Source organism: Triticum aestivum, chromosome 5A (assembly GCF_018294505.1).
Source record: "Triticum aestivum cultivar Chinese Spring chromosome 5A, IWGSC CS RefSeq v2.1, whole genome shotgun sequence".
Classification (NCBI taxonomy): domain Eukaryota; kingdom Viridiplantae; phylum Streptophyta; class Magnoliopsida; order Poales; family Poaceae; genus Triticum; species Triticum aestivum.
The window spans coordinates 370371360-370387490 of record NC_057806.1 but is presented as its reverse complement, the minus strand read 5'-3'; the positions used below and the strand labels follow the sequence as shown (position 1 = coordinate 370387490).

The following is a 16131-nucleotide window of genomic DNA, read 5'->3' as shown; positions in this document are numbered from 1 at the left end:
TACAATAATGATCAAACAAATAAATCATCACTATTTTGAATTTTAATTCTCATATAATTACTCTAATTCATGTTTCATCCAATCAAATCTCATTTACTTCTATAAAGGATGGTGAGTACCCGCCTCCTTGGGGCTTTGCCGCGCTAGAGTGACATCCGCATTGTCCGTTTCACACGCACGTGGCGCCGATGTCTCCTAGGCATGCTTCGTGCCATCTCCGTGGCTGCCCCGCCCTCGGCCGGTTTTCCTCGGGGATCCACAACTCGGTGACTTATTTCTATTCCTTCGGGTGGGTCGTGGGCGTGCCCGGGCCCACCTTCCTGTGGGGTTATCGTCGTGTTAGTGGGCGCCATATTGCGCGCTAAGCCGCCCGTGACAGGTGAGCCTGGGCCAGGTTGTCAGCGTCGTTCGCCCCTACGGGGCTGCGTCACTCGCATACGCCCGACTCGGGGTGAGTGTCGTTCACCTCCCTCCAACACAATAAAGCAAAAGCGGGACATATAGTGTTTTACTCCCTCAATTTCTTTTCAGTTTGCATATAAGATTTGGTCAAAAGTCAAACTTTGTAAAGTTTGACTAGCTTTGTAGGAAAAGATATCAATATTTATACTATGAAATCAATATTATTAGATAGATGATAAAATTAATTTTCATAACATATAACTTTTGTATTGTAGATGTTGATATTTTTTGTGGGGGCAGACTTCACCTTCATATAACGTAACCGTAGAAAGCTTTGCAACATGACTGATGTTACTGAAAAACTGTAAAACTTTCGTGCAATAAAGAGGAAGCTTTCAACGCCACATCGAAATTTTGGGGGAGAGAATACGTACGCCATGACCGATTGGAGAACTAGATTGAGCGAAGCGATGCTCTGACTTTCTTGCAAAAAAAACGGTGCTCTGACAATCTGATCACATTTGATCGAACGGCAGCGAGCAAGGCCGATTCCCCGAGTGAATCAGCCGGCGGGACTCCTTTTTATCGAGCTCGAAAAAGCAATAAGTGTTTTCCTAATTTTTTTTATAAAGTTGGTCAAACTTTATAAAGTTTGATTTTGACCAAATCTTATATGCAAACTAAGAAGAAACAGAGGGAGTGTCTCCTTGGAGAATCTGAACCTTAGGAAAATATGTGCCCTTATTACCATCGTCCCAAGACACCTACTTAGAGCCCCTACCAAGGGATTTGCCAGATTTAGCTCTGACAGTGATGGCCCATGCAGGTCCTACTAGGTGATCGTCGTGGTTTGATGGAAATTCGAATCAACGCTTAGATCGGCTCCGGCGCAATCTTCACACCGGGGCAAATGTTCGCCTTCGTCGGCATCACCCTTGTCGTCAGTCCGACTAGCCACGTTGGCCAGGTCAAATCCTTTGCTCCAGGCCTGATCGTAAGATACAACGACATGTCATGTTGTGGTTCAATATGTATGCAATTGTGGAGTAAAAAAGAGGAAAGCCAAAAATTTTGGACACCAATTCTACATCATCCATTAGAGCAACAACAGCCATGGTGCCCAAAAACCTCCCTCCTGCCCTATAATCGTTTTAGGGCATCAAATTTTACATCTATTGGAGATGCTCTTATGAACAGTTGCTTAAGAGTCTGCCTCCCCTCCCCCCTCATACCCGTCACCGATCCTGCCTTGATGTTGTATGAATTGATCCCAAATGGCACATCCTGGTTTGCCAAGCTTTGCCTTATAATATGGTCCAGAATTCCCTAGGATGAATAATGCCAGGCTGCCAATACTATTATAGATCTGCGGAATATTTCAGGTTTATTCAGGATGTTGTGCATTTATTTTTTCCAATAGAACATTGCAGGTTTATTAGTTTCGTTTTCTTTTGGAGATAAATTAACAGGGCACTCTTTGGCAATAAATACTACTCCCTCCGTCCCATAATATAAGACGTTTTTGCAAGCTAACCTGTTTTCCTAAGAAATAAAGGGAAAAGAAAAAAGAGGAACAGTCCAGCCTTGGTCAGTTGGGCACACTGTATTCAGCAACAGGTGAGGAAAATGCAAACCCTTTTTTTCACAAACCATAAGGTGAAGAGAGCCTACAAATATTTCACTTCAACCTGAAGTGAAACCCATTGCACGTCGTATGCAGGTTGAAGTGAAATTTCTTCAGAAATCAGAAACTGTCATGTTCCTATACCTGTTTAGCATCATCGTATCTTACCTGATGAGCCTTCCTCGTATGTCGGGAAGCAAATTAAGAGAAGCTTCTATTTATCTAGTGCCAACATGGTCCGGGGGACTGTCCAAGAACAGCCCCTTGTTTCTGTCCAGTTGCCGATTGATCTTCGAGACCCGCAAAATCTGTGAAATAAAATGATATTTTAAAGATGAGACTTCTTTTAAAAATGAGAACAAAAATAGCTTCCTTTATATACAGTATAAATACAACAACTTTGAGTTCATCTGTGAAATAAAACCACTCTTAAATAAATTGATGTAAGAAGACTAGAAAGTACGTACTAACATATTAAAAATCTATTAACATCGAAGTAAAAAAACGATATTTTATTCAGTTAGCATATGCTATTTTATCTTCAAATGTTTTCAAAAGTCACGTTTGAGTTACCAAAATTTCTAGGATTGACAATCCATAGCTCTTTTTTTTTTCTCGCTTTCTTTTTTTCATTCTTTTCTTGTGTTTGATATGCTGTTTTGCACTATTCTTTATCGAAATAAACCTAGCTAATATTTTTTGAACCAAATCATACAGCAAGCAGTAAAATAAACCAAACAAAAAAAATCCATATTTATTCCAGCATTACTTCTGGCTTTTCCTTACCCCAAGTTAGAAAATGATTTAAAGTAGTTATAGTTCACGAAAGGAGAGAGGAATATTCAGTGATTCCATCATTACCATGAGGGATCTTGCATCGGTCTGCACTTCCAAAGCAAAGTCCTATGTAACTTCATAATTCATACTACTGCTGCACTTTACAATCGAATATAGTATTACACTCAGCACCGGATACTGGTTGCTCGTTTTTTTAGGTGTGTTTCCTTGAGGAGTGCAGAACAATTCAACACTTCCAATTCCCTAAGGCCAATGACGCTGCTTGATGCAGCATTGTAATATTCAGTCCCAGTTGCCTTACGTTTCCAATATCAAACATGGATACCAGTGATACAGTTCGTAATATATTGGTATTATCAGTATCGTATCACTGGTTGGAGCAACACTTGAAAGTAGGGGTATTCATGCACAGTGTGGATGGTTTGTTCCAAATCCAGTGACTGTAGCTGTGTTGCTTCAAAAGCTTCCAAACTTGGTTAGGAAATGAAGACCACCTTTCTCATTAAATGGCTGGCAGACCTCATTTGGTTAGGAAATAGCTCTTTCCTGATATCTTTTTGAAATAATTATATCTCTGTTCGCTGTGCCCGTTGAACACCCCTACATCAGATAGCCTTGAGCTGGTACTTGAAAAATATACATGTTTGAGAAACAGACTGAAAATTGCACATCTAAAGAAATATCAAGCATTTGTCCTGAAAATATTCCATGTGTTTGGTCGCACAACTTAAAATGTGTTCCTTTTGTAGTGTCGTCTCTTTTCGTCGAATTCTCGTAAGTATGTGCATCTTTGCTTTATAGAAGGAAATAGCAGCCACAGAAAGGCATCACAAGGAGCAATTGGCTCACATGACCCAACAAAACAAATAACAGGAGCAGGGAGCAACAGCTGCCTCTGCTTCGAGTGATACACGAAGCAATCTAACAAAAGAATTTCTGACATGGTAGTAGGGAACTACTTCCTCTGTTCCAAATTATAAGATGTTTTGGTAGGCTAAAATGGCCTAACAAAACGTCTTATAATTTGGGATGGAGGTAGTAGCCAATAGTCCTCATTGAGCTTTTGATGTTTGAGAAGTTCAAATCTAGGCCTGCGACAGTGTGGAACAGTTTTGTGCACCATCCTGTCTCCATCATTGTTCTTGCATGATTGCGAAATAACAAATTTTGCATAACATATTTTTATTGAATTACCATCTTACAGTGACATTATGTCGGAAAATGGAACACCGTAGAAGCTCCAAGCTTTAGGAAAAGACAAGCCAATTGCATTGGAAGAAATGACACTTTGCTCTTGGCAGCTTCTAGGAATAAAATCAGCACTGGAACAAGAAAAGCTGGCACTTTGTGGCGCCTTACATTCTTGGTAAAATCAGATGCACCAATGCTTCAACAGACTAAGGAACTGCAAGAGAAATTTCATCAGTTGAGGGGAGGCTTCTACAACCCAAAAGGCATGTCTGTTGTTACAGCATAAACCCTTTTGTGATCGTCTATAGGATCATAGCTAAATGGCTGTTCGTTCATAAGGGGAAACACAGGAACCCTGAGTTCAGATTCTTCTCCCAGAACTTGAACTCAGACCGGCATGGATTGGAAACTGAAGCGATCGAAGAGCGTGCCTAAGCTCAAGAACGGATCGCCTACGAGTCCGACTAAAGGTAATTCATTTGGTTGTCCACTTCCCTCTACTTTCCTTTAGTTTCTCCTCTCTTTGTTTTCTCTATGCAAATGAAACATATGTGGTGCAAAATGACTGAGATCAGAGATGATTCAGCTTGCCAAACCAGATAGCCATAGGATTTTTTTTTTGCTTTTCTTTGTGCAATGCAAACTTGATACCGAAGCGATTCACGGAAACCAAGGAAATGTTTTTGGGCACAATCAGGGAGGTCAAAGAAAGTTTTCTTGGCCTTGAAAAACAAAGCAAGTTCTTTGTCTGGAGATCCCAAGGCAGCTTAGCTGTGCAGAATTCTGGCACCAGAATTCATCGTTTCTCTAATCTCAACATTACAAAAACATGAGCTGTGCTGGTCCCTCCTGAAACTGAGATTTCTCATTACTAGTATTATTTTCTGGAGAAAGGTACTTTATAAAATTGGGGGAGTAACCGGCTCTGGTTTCCACGCTGGCAAATAGATCAAAATTGATATTTGATATGAATTGGGTGTGCTTTCTAAAATTGTTTAAATTTTGTTTATATTCTATGAACTCCATTTGAATTAGTGATTTTACAACCTTGCATTTCAATATGAGATTTTATATGAATATCTTTAGCAAATTACCTGTCGATTATTTCTGGTTACTGCAGCATCTGCATTATTTTCTGCCAACAATGCATCATCTTAATTATTGTACTAGTAGTTTCCAGATGCAATGCACCATGATATTCATGGACTCTACGTGCAGTGCTCTGCTGGTTTTACTTGAACCCTCCTGGTCAACATGTTATCTTCTCCCTGGTTTCTGACTTTCAAGAGTAGTTAGGTAGAATACACAAAATATCCTTGTTAAGGGCAGCATGTCAAAGATCTATTTAATCCCCTAGCAGATTCGAACATATGTCAGCATTTGACCAACAGGAGGAGTTTCAAATTATATTAGTGCATCCAACAAGGATCTAGTTAATCCTATAGACTCGAATGTAAGAAAATGTTAGCATTGGCAAAAAATAAGGAACCGGTAATTTTATAGTGCATCAAATAAAAATAATAAAAACACAAACAAAATTTCTCTGTTTCGGAGAGGTGAGAATGATTGCCGGTTGAAAATATTCGACGCTCCAAAACCACATGTCACAACCTCTTTGATTCGCATGAATTCAAAAAATGCAAGATACTTGCAGTATGCTCTCTTGATTTGCGTAGATTCAAAACCACAGAAATCAAAAGGAAAGTATGTTTGATACACCACATAAACAACAACAACAACAACATCAACAACAGAAAAACTTTTTTTTCAAGAAAAATGAGGAAAGACCCCCCCCCCCCCCCCCCGCCTTTGCATCAGAACAATGCATGCGGCCATTTTATTAACAACAGAAAAACTGATGAGACATATGAACTTTCCCGAAGAGGTTAGTTGTTGGGCGAGCATTTTTCCTTTATAAATAGACTGAGTGCATAGTGGACCACGGCAAAAAATAACCAGATCTCAAACCCTGCAAATCAAATAAGAAAATCCTGGTGAACCAATGACGCCTTGCCGGAGAATTCATTTGGATTTTCCCCTGGCATGTCCGGAGCTATGGTTTTGGCTTCTGCGCCGGAGCCTCCTCCTCCCAGCATACAAAAATGGCCAGTTGCTGCCGCGGCCAATCGGACCGAGAAGAAGGGATGTTAAGTCGTGCGCGCATGGAACCAACCCCGTGATCCCATATCGCGTCGGTAGCTCTGTACCAGACGTAGCGCTGCCTCCTCTTCCATCGCGCGCCACCACCGGGAGGAGCCATGCCCAGCGACGCCGCCCTCTCGCCGGCGCCGACCGGCAGGAACAACGGCAGCAAGATGCAGAAGCTGCTAAAGTCGGCCTTCAAGCGCGGCGACTCCCCGGCCCAGGCGGCCGGGGAGGAGCCGGAGCTCAGCCCGTCCGCGTCCAGGGGTTCTGGCTCGGGCAGCGGGCGGACGTCGTCGGGGAGGCGTGTCGCCCGAGGCGACGACGTCGGCGACCGGTCCAGCCGCGAGAGCATCGAGCTCGACGCTGAAGGTGAAACAAATCTCGTTGAGCTCCCTTCCCTTGTGCATTTGGCTTATGTTAACTCTAATTTAAGCGGAGCGTGGCCGAAGGCACCGATCTTTTTTTCCCTCGTTTCGAAAGTGGGATGAATTCAAAGTGAATTTCACTAATGCAAAATACTCCCTCCATTTCAAAATAAATAACTCAACTTTGTACTAACTTTTGCGACAGAAGGAGTAGAAAGTAGGAAAAAGAATACAAGTATCTCACGCTATATCCACGGAACTACTCGGTGCCCGACACTCCATGCCCGATTTCCAGACGACAATTGATTCAACAGCTGTGCAACACTTACTCGTACCCATGCATGGTTCGATCGATAGCATCGTCTAGAAATCAGCCGAACAATGTCGTCTGCATAGCAACACTCCTATTTCAATGCTCCTCCTTTACACGAATCATGTTTTCTCCATTGATGGACCAACAATTCATGCTTTGAGGTATTTTTTTTCTATAGGAATCCGTTAATTTTACAAATTTGGACATATATAAAAATCAAAAGCATCCCCAGCAGAGTGCTTTCGCCGTTAGTGTTTTTTCTGATCTCAATACATTTCACCGCTCCATAAAAAATTCTCTCTACCCTATGTACCCCAACTTGGTACTCCCTCCATTTCAAAATAGGTAACTCAACTTTGTACTAACTTTAATATAAAGCTAGTACAAAATTGGGTCATCTATTTTGAAACGGAGGGAGTAGTTCCACTGCCTGTCCAGGGTTGAGCCCTGAGATTTGGCGATGGACTTGAAGAGTCACCTACAGTTCATCCTTTTGTAATGCTTCGGTGCCAAAACAGGATCAGTATTGTGGTGCAAAAAAAAGTATTGTCTCATTTTCCTTTACACCATTGCATTTTTTCATGAAGATATATAAAATAATGACCGTCTCATATTAATTTGTTTATCTAGTACAAGGAAAATGTAGCATTTGTACTTAAAATTTAAAAAATGTTAAAGATTGCATGAATCTCAACGATTCATCATCAAACCTTAGCTGATTGAGAATTAGCAAGAAGAGTTGATGTTTTTTTTGTTCTCATTGGAATTTCTTGGCCCTGGAAATATAGGCTGATTGCGGAGCTGTCCTGATTTCTGTGTATGTTTCTCTGGCCTAATTCTTTTGTTTAATTATGAGATTTCGTCATAGCACCTCCATGCTTAGGAATATAAACGTACTGACATCATTCCCACGTGGCTACAAGTTTTTATCATAGTAATTTCCGGTGACTAGCTGAAATGGTAACCAATGATTAAGCAGCTCCTTCTCCACTTCAAAACAAGAGGAGCCAAGAAATGGCCATGGCAATCACAAGACGTTGTGTCATAAACCAAGATCCTTCCTACTCTCTCCGTTTCAAAATAGATGATCCAACTTTGTACTAAAGTTAATATAAAATTGAGTTATCTATTTTGGAACAGAGGAAGTAGTTTATAGCTGTCGCAAAAATTTGCAGCTGAAGAGACCACTGGAGTTCTTGTTGTCCTCTGCGAAACCAGTGAGGGCGAGGGGACATGACGAAGGTTCCCTTGCCCAACACAATTATATTTCTGTCAGCATGATTTTGTTTACGAACCCTCGCAGATCTCCAACACGTCGGCACGATCTCTCATGCTTGTTGCAACGTTTGCAGCTCAGAATTTAAATTAAAGTGCCACTTGCAAGCATATGGTTGTTTGACAGATCACTTGTGAAGGCCAAAGAACCAAATACCAACATTGCATCTGCTCCAGTAAACTACTGATTGTTTGTTAAATAAATACCACGGAACTGTTCCATTCTGGGTCCATTTGGGCAGCTGGTTCTATCTGTCACCACACATTCTTCTGTCAGATTTGCACTGTTTGAATCGAATTTACATTTAGTGAAACATTCTCACATGAGATGAAAGTAAATTGGGGTGCAAATTAGATTAACTTTGGAAAGATTTGATGACGTGAACTGAAGGTTCCAAGAACGACAAGATGCTGGCGGCGCTGCGGGACTGGAAGATCGCGTCGGCGTACGAGACGTTCCCGTGGGAGAAGAAGATGAAGGAGCTGCTGCCGGTGCCGGAGTCGAGCCGGTTCCTGTCGCTGCTGCTGCTGCCCAAGGCCACGGACGGCACCCACACCCGCTACAACACGCTCGACGACACCCTCGCCCGCGCCGACGCCTGGCTCGCCTCGTCCCGCGCCTCCGGCGTCCCCGTCGAGCTCGCCAGCGTCCAGACGGAGGCGCTGCTCACCAAGATCTCCGGCGAGACGGCGGTGTCCACGGTGAACATGGGGTCCCTGTCCGACCTGGCCAACATGTCCAACGTCAGCCTGTACGGGTTCGAGGACTACCACGGCGTGGACATCGGCGTGGTGCGCGCGGTGCGGCTGTGGTACGCGCCGTCGGGCCCCGGCGGCGAGATGGCGGTGGAGATCGCGCTGCGGCAGGGGGACACCAGGCTCGGCTTCGCCATCAGCCGGACCGAGGAGGGGTTCATCTACGTGTCGTCGGTGGCGGACGCGAGCACGCCGGGCGTGGCGTCGACGCGGTCGGGGCTGCTCGAGCTGCACCGGGCGGCGAGGCGGGCGGGCAGGCTGCTGGTGGTGTCGAGGGTGGGAGGGGAGAAGGTGCTGCCATGGATGGTCTCCACCGCCGGCGACGTCAGGTGCTACGACACCGTGTCGCTGAGCCAGAAGCTTTCGCTCCACCGCCACGCGCTCCGCCCCATCACGCTGCACTTCCTCACGTGGGACGAGAGCGCCCTCGCCCTGCCCCCGCCGCCGGCGCCGCCGCTGCTCATGCTGTCGTCCGAAGGCGACGACGAGGAGATCGATGGCGACGGGCCGGAGATCGCGGCCGGCAAGGGGGGCAAGGGCTCGTCCTTTAGGTTCCAGAACATCGGACTCCCCGATAGCTGGCTGTGAATGAATCCATGGATTCAGAGCGGACCTGCCGGCTATACGTCAGTCAGTCGTGTAATACTGACAGTGCATCTCGTTTTCTCTACTTCTAATACACGAGTTGGTTGAATAGTCCCAGTTTATTTTCATCTGGTTTATTTTTGTCTCATCTCCCACCACCCCTTCCATGCTAAAACCGAATCGCGTCTGATACTCTTTCCATTTATTCGTAATGTATTCATGTGAAAAAATCAATTATGATTAATTTATAATTAATCTCTGAAAAATCAAATCTAAATTAATCAACTATACCATAAGTTCTTCAATCACATTAAATAATATTTTCATACTTCTCAAAAATTACATTAATTAACGTTTCCATACCTTGCCCAAAATATTAATTAATGTGATTGAGGAACTTATGGTATAGTTGATTAATTTAGATTTGGTTTTTCAGAGATTGATTAGAGATTCTTCGGTACACACGTAAAAAGGGAAGAAAAGAAAAAGGAAAACAAACTGGGAAAAGGAAACATATGCATGGGCGTCAATCCCCTTCATCTCTCCCGCTCTCTTTCCTTTCCTAGGATGTAGTCGCCGATTTTCTCCCTTGCTCATGTTCTCCTTAAAGAGGTGGACATTTAGAGGCAACGAGCGTGGTAGGCCTCAGATCGCGGATCCTCCTGACCTTGCAGTCCTTCTCAGATGTCGTCCCTGCATAATCCAACGCCCTCCTCCTCCCAGTGCCGCACCTGCGTCATTGGAGGTTGTGTGCGAGCTGGCCGCCGTCCCCGAGTATCTTCAACAGGTTGTGTGCTGCTCCCAGATAACACAATTCGTGGAAGAGTTACAGAGAAGTGAGGGTTGGGGAGAACTAGCGTCGCGCCGTCGCCGATCTGCTAGATGACATGCAGCACGACCATGCCATCGAGCCACCATAGCCGCTCCTTCCAGTAGGAAATGAGGTTTGGTCGAGGACAGGGGTAACAGTTGTGCGTGCTTGCTTGCTGTTATTCTCGAGGTGGACAGGTCATGCCATCACTACTAGATATTTCATTATAACCGAGGGTCCAATCACCGTCGGATATTTTTTATCACCGTCAACTATTACTAAAACCGACGATACACCGTCGGCCATCTCCCGTAGGCCTTGCTTCGTCGGCCATTACAGTAATGGCCGACGGTACAGTCGGGTAATATTATCACCTACGGTAGTAAGCTGACGGTGAGCCGTCGGGCATGTTATTGTGACCTGCTGGCTCATCTTAGCCCGACGACATTTATAGCCGACGGTTTCTCGTTGGGCATTTACTCTCCGACGGTTATTGCTTCCCGTCGGTTTTCAAAATAGTCGACGGTACATTTGTCCCACTGGATTTAGTTATGACCATGAGGAGAACCAAACCGTCAGCTCATTAGACGGTCGACAGTGTATACAGCCTTTCAGGAAACCTATTAGTCGAGCGTGAGCGAACACCGCCAGGAAACCTATTAGTCGAGGGTGAGCAAACACAGTCAATTTATAAATTCACCAAGAGTCTGAGGTCCCCATTGGCATTCTGTGTAATCGAGACATATTTTCCACCATAGGTCATTACTCACCCCTCATATATTTCTTTCACCAAGGGGTGTTTCACTCCATAGCATTAATTCAGAACATTGGCATTCCAACAAATGCATCTCATACACAAGCACAAGGTATTGAGTTGCATCCAAATTGCATTAACCATAATTATCAAATGTCGAATGTAGAACAAAATAGTAATTGAGATATGTCACATTTTGCATAAGATAAATTGTCCACTAAGACAAATTTGTCCATAAGATAATAAAGTGTTTCAAATATCTAACATACCAACATTTTGGCATGACTTGAAGATCATTAGACTTTTATAGCCAATCATCATGGCCATCGCCATCGCCACCGCCATCGCCATGCCATAGTCATCCTCATCTCCATAGTCATCATATTCCCCATCGCCATAGTGATCATAGTGCTCATCACCATACAGATCACCCTCGCCATAGTTATCATATCCCCCATTGCCATAGTAGTCATCCTCATCATCATTTACATGACTCGTACTGCCTCCAGTCCTGCTTCCCATTCCCGAAGTAATGACAAGACTAGTTGTCAGTATAACGTAGCTGAAATTTAAGTGACCTACAGGGATCAAACTTAATTGTTCTAATTGACAGGTTAGCTGCTAGCTGCTATATAACAGTATGACTATCCAACAATATGATTCCTATTCACCTTTTGATCCTTCACATGAAATTTTCAGAGGAAACATGAATCAGCAGGAACACATATTCCATACACATTTTCCATGTACAGTGCATATCTATCTGCGACCCCACAATCAACAGTGATTTCGCAGTCATGTGACAAAGCCGAACAAGTAAACTAACAGACCTCTATTGGCTAGTTTGGGCATATAGTAAACTAATTAAGAATGGCATGTACAAAAGCATAAACTAGCAGCAGGTGCCCCAAGGTGAAATAATCTTTGCATGTATATGTATTATAATTGAAATGCATATGTACGGAGGCTTTACCGAACATGGTTCAGCAATGCTTAGATAAAGGAAAATTATTCCGGATGGTTAGCCTAAATTCTTTCATGTCTACTCATTCGTTCGCTGCGACCTGAATAAATTATACATGAAGTACAAATAAACTATTGTTCATATTTTCATATGTTTTACTATTAATGATTTTTGAATTAACATGGTTCAGTTTATCTAGTTTTGCACATAAGAAATGATAGCAAATTTAGATATGCAAGCAAACAACGCATATGTACAGAGAAACAAGCAAACAAGGCATATGTACAGAGAAACAAGCATGACAACTGTAGGCTATCAAGTGTGGTCTTGGTCCTTGTATCGTGATGCATTTGTCTTCTGGGCTACATTTACATAGTACTAACAAGGTTTCTCATAGCCGAGCACACCATAATGTTCAGTCATGATAGAGCAGCCTTAGATAAACACAATGATGGAAATGGGCCTGGCTTGATTAAATTGTTGACCAAAGCCAAATTGAAGTGAGGAAGGTAATTTAACATTATATGGGAATGCTACCTAAAATTTTGTAAAAAAAAATACATGTGTACATGTAGATGCAATAATCGCTTGGATGCAGACTTTAGCATTAGCCTTCTAGTGAGTACACATGGGCGTATACTTACACCTCCGTTAGTTTCTAAAAAACATAACTCTCTGTTACAAAGGTTCATTAAACAAAAACAAATGCCACTTACTAAGTAGAGTTCGCCAGCCATTAAACTCCAACTGCTTGTTGGTACCATGTGGCTAGTCCTCAAATGCTATCGTGCTCCTAATGTGTTGCCCCTTCAACTCTGCACACCAAACAATATCAATAGTTCAACATATTTACAAATGAGATTATAAGAGCTCCCATCTGTTGCCTTTTCTTGGTCACTGGTTAGTACCGAATGCCCTAGCTCGCGGATCATGAACATGTTGGGTTTCGTAGTAATTTCAAAAAATTTCCTACGCACACGCAAGATCATGGTGATGCATAGCAACGAGAGGGGGGAGTGTGATCTATGTACCCTTGTAGATCGACAACGGAAGCGTTAGCACAACGTGGTTGATGTAGTCGTACGTCTTCACGGCCCAACCGATCAAGCACCGAAACTACGGCACCTCTGAGTTTTAGCACACGTTCAGCTCGATGACGATCCCCGGACTCCGATCCAGCAAAGTGTCGGGGAAGAGTTCCGTCAGCACGACGGCGTGGTGACGATCTTGATGTTCTACTGTCGCAGGGCTTCGCCTAAGCACCGCTACAATATTATCGAGGACTATGGTGGAAGGAGGCACCGCACACGGCTAAGAGTATGATCACGTGAATCAACTTGTGTGTCAAGGGGTGCCCCTGCCCCCGTATATAAAGGATCAAGGGGAGGAGGCCGGCCGGCCCTCTATGGCGCGCCAAGGAGGAGTCCTCCTCCTAGTAGGAGTAGGACTCCTACTAGGAGGGGGAAAGAAGTGGGGAGGGAGAGGGAAAGGAGGGGCGCCGCCCCCTCTCCTAGTCCAATTCGGACCAGGGGGGAGGAGGCGCGCAGCCCACCTCTGGCTGCCCCTCTCTCTCTCTCTCTCCACTAAGGCCCATATGGCCCATTACTTCTCCCGGGGGGGTTCCGGTAACCCTCCGGCTCTTCGGTTTTCTCCGAAATCACCCGGAACACTTCCGATGTCCGAATATAGCCGTCCAATATATCAATCTTTATGTCTTGACCATTTCGAGACTCCTCGTCATGTCCGTGATCACATCCGGGACTCTGAACTAACTTCGGTACATCAAAACTCATAAACTCATAATATAACTGTCATCGAAACCTTAAGCGTGCGGACCCTACGGGTTCGAGAACAATGTAGACATGACCGAGACACGTCTCCGGTCAATAACCAATAGCGGAACCTGGATGCTCATATTGGCTCCTACATATTCTACGAAGATCTTTATCGGTCAGACTGCATAATAACATACGTTGTTCCCTTTGTCATCGGTATGTTACTTGCACGAGATTCGATCGTCGGTATTTCAATACCTAGTTCAATCTCGTTACCGGCAAGTCTCTTTACTCGTTTCGTAATACATCATCTCGCAACTAACTCATTAGTTGCAATGCTTGCAAGGCTTATGTGATGTGCATTACCAAGAGGGCCCAGAGATACCTCTCCGACAATTGGAGTGACAAATCCTAATCTCGAAATACGCCAACCCAACATGTACCTTTGGAGACACCTGTAGAGCACCTTTATAATCACCCATTTACGTTGTGACGTTTGGTAGCACACAAAGTGTTCCTCCGGCAAACGGGAGTTGCATAATCTCATAGTCATAGGAACATGTATAAGTCATGAAGAAAGCAATAGCAACATACTAAACGATCGGGTGCTAAGCTAATGGAATGGGTCATGTCAATCAGATCATTCACCTAATGATGTGATCCCGTTAATCAAATAACAACTCTTTGTTCATGGTTAGGAAACATAACCATCTTTGATTAACGAGCTAGTCAAGTAGAGGCATACTAGTGACACTCTGTTTGTCTATGTATTCACACATGTATTATGTTTCCGGTTAATACAATTCTAGCATGAATAATAAACATTTATCATGATATAAGGAAATAAATAATAATTTTATTATTGCCTTTAGGGCATATTTCCTTCAGAACATTCCCATGACAAGTAAGCATCTAGCAACAACAAAGGTGCACATGAAGTCCGAACTCTGGATTGTTCTTTACCCATCGTGTAATCTACTTCCAATGCACATGTTCTTTCCATCTCCAATTAAGTGCCCTTGGTAAAATTCTACTTGGTCCTACAACTCAATTAGCCCGCCGAACAAAAAAACTGTATTTAATAACTGTTGCTTATATAGTACTCATGCTAGTTTATTTGTTGGGATACAGTGAAGAAACCCAAAGGATACACAACATTTAGCAATGACAAGAGTATTCGATACCAAAATATACCTGCCAATTCATCACAGAAAATTTAAATATCACTATACAGGACATGACAAAATTGAAGGGAGACGCAAGGTTACTTCGAAACAGATAGTTTAGAGATGCGCAATAGTCTATACCAATCACGCTACATCATAAGCTACAATAAAGATAACAAGTGGGGAGTAGAAGACATACCCATCCTTCCACTAAATCATGCCTGCCAATGTTGACACAGTACATCCAATGGCCTGTGCAGAATTGAGGCACAGCGTATGATTTTCATTCCTGTCCCATGGGTTAAGAACTCTTTTCTTATTTATTGCTCTCTCATCAATGGTTCCAGGTATAGCTACATTGATCAACCTATTGACAAACGATCCAGCAATGAATTAACATAAGCAACGACTAGCAGACAATTTATGTGCAAAGAGTAAATGAGCATGACTCTGTAGCTATCTAGAAAGCCATCTCATGGTCTGAAAATGACACCGTCCCTAATAAGCTGATGGGTCAATTGGCAAATTCTTCTTCAAGAATGGGTTTTCACCTAGATAAGTGTTAGTGTGCGCCACATAAGAAGAATTCCCCACCTGGTTGAGATTGTGCAGCACCGTAGTATGGTGGATTTGAGGGCCGATGGTGAATTCTTGGTGCCAACAGCGGCCAGCCCCGCGGCAAATTTGACAAATTTGACCTGTAGACGGAATAAAATCACAGAATAAACTGTCTGTGAAACTATTTCACGCGGCTGACCTTTTTGTGTGACGCCCGACACAAAGGCGTCACACTACATTGTGCAACGCCTCACAGATAGGCGCTACACGCCTGGCCAGCGTTGCACTCCAGACTGTCTAAAAATTGCTAAGTCATTGTGCAGAGCCTAAGAGCTAGGCGCTGCACTGTATAGTGTGGCGCCTAGCTCTCAGGCGCTGCACTAGTGGTTGCACTACAAAATGAAGCAACCACTAGTGCAACGCCTAGAAGCTAGGCGCTACAATGTATAGTGTGGCGCCTAGCTCTCAGGCGCTGCACACTGACTTAGTAATTTTCGGATCACACGGATGCGACGCTGGCCAGGCATGTAGCGCCTATCTGTGAGGCGTTGCACAATGTAGTGTGGCGCCTTCGTGTCGGGCGTCACACAAAAAGATCAGCCGCGTGAAATAGTTTCACGGGTAGTTCATTCTGTGATTTGATTTTATC

At 43.7% G+C, this 16131-nt stretch overlaps 1 protein-coding gene across 1 annotated transcript; it reads left to right on the top strand.

Annotated features, from left to right (window-relative positions):
• The first annotated feature begins 5879 nt into the window (after positions 1 to 5879).
• Positions 5880 to 9604, top strand: LOC123106941 (uncharacterized). The gene is made up of 2 exons (XM_044528970.1): positions 5880 to 6529; positions 8505 to 9604. The coding sequence occupies exons 1-2, from the start codon at positions 6274 to 6276 to the stop codon at positions 9455 to 9457; spliced, it is 1209 nt and encodes a 402-aa protein (XP_044384905.1). The 5' UTR covers positions 5880 to 6273; the 3' UTR covers positions 9458 to 9604.
• The last annotated feature ends 6527 nt before the right edge of the window (positions 9605 to 16131 follow it).

What these genes read in the sequence shown, in the direction of transcription:
- LOC123106941 (XM_044528970.1), top strand. Translation starts at nt 6,274, where the DNA reads ATGCCCAGCGACGCCGCCCTCTCGCCGGCGCCGACCGGCAGGAACAAC. An exon ending in CATCGAGCTCGACGCTGAAG is followed by an intron (nt 6,530 to 8,504) that starts GTGAAACAAATC and finishes CGTGAACTGAAG; the next exon opens with GTTCCAAGAACGACAAGATG.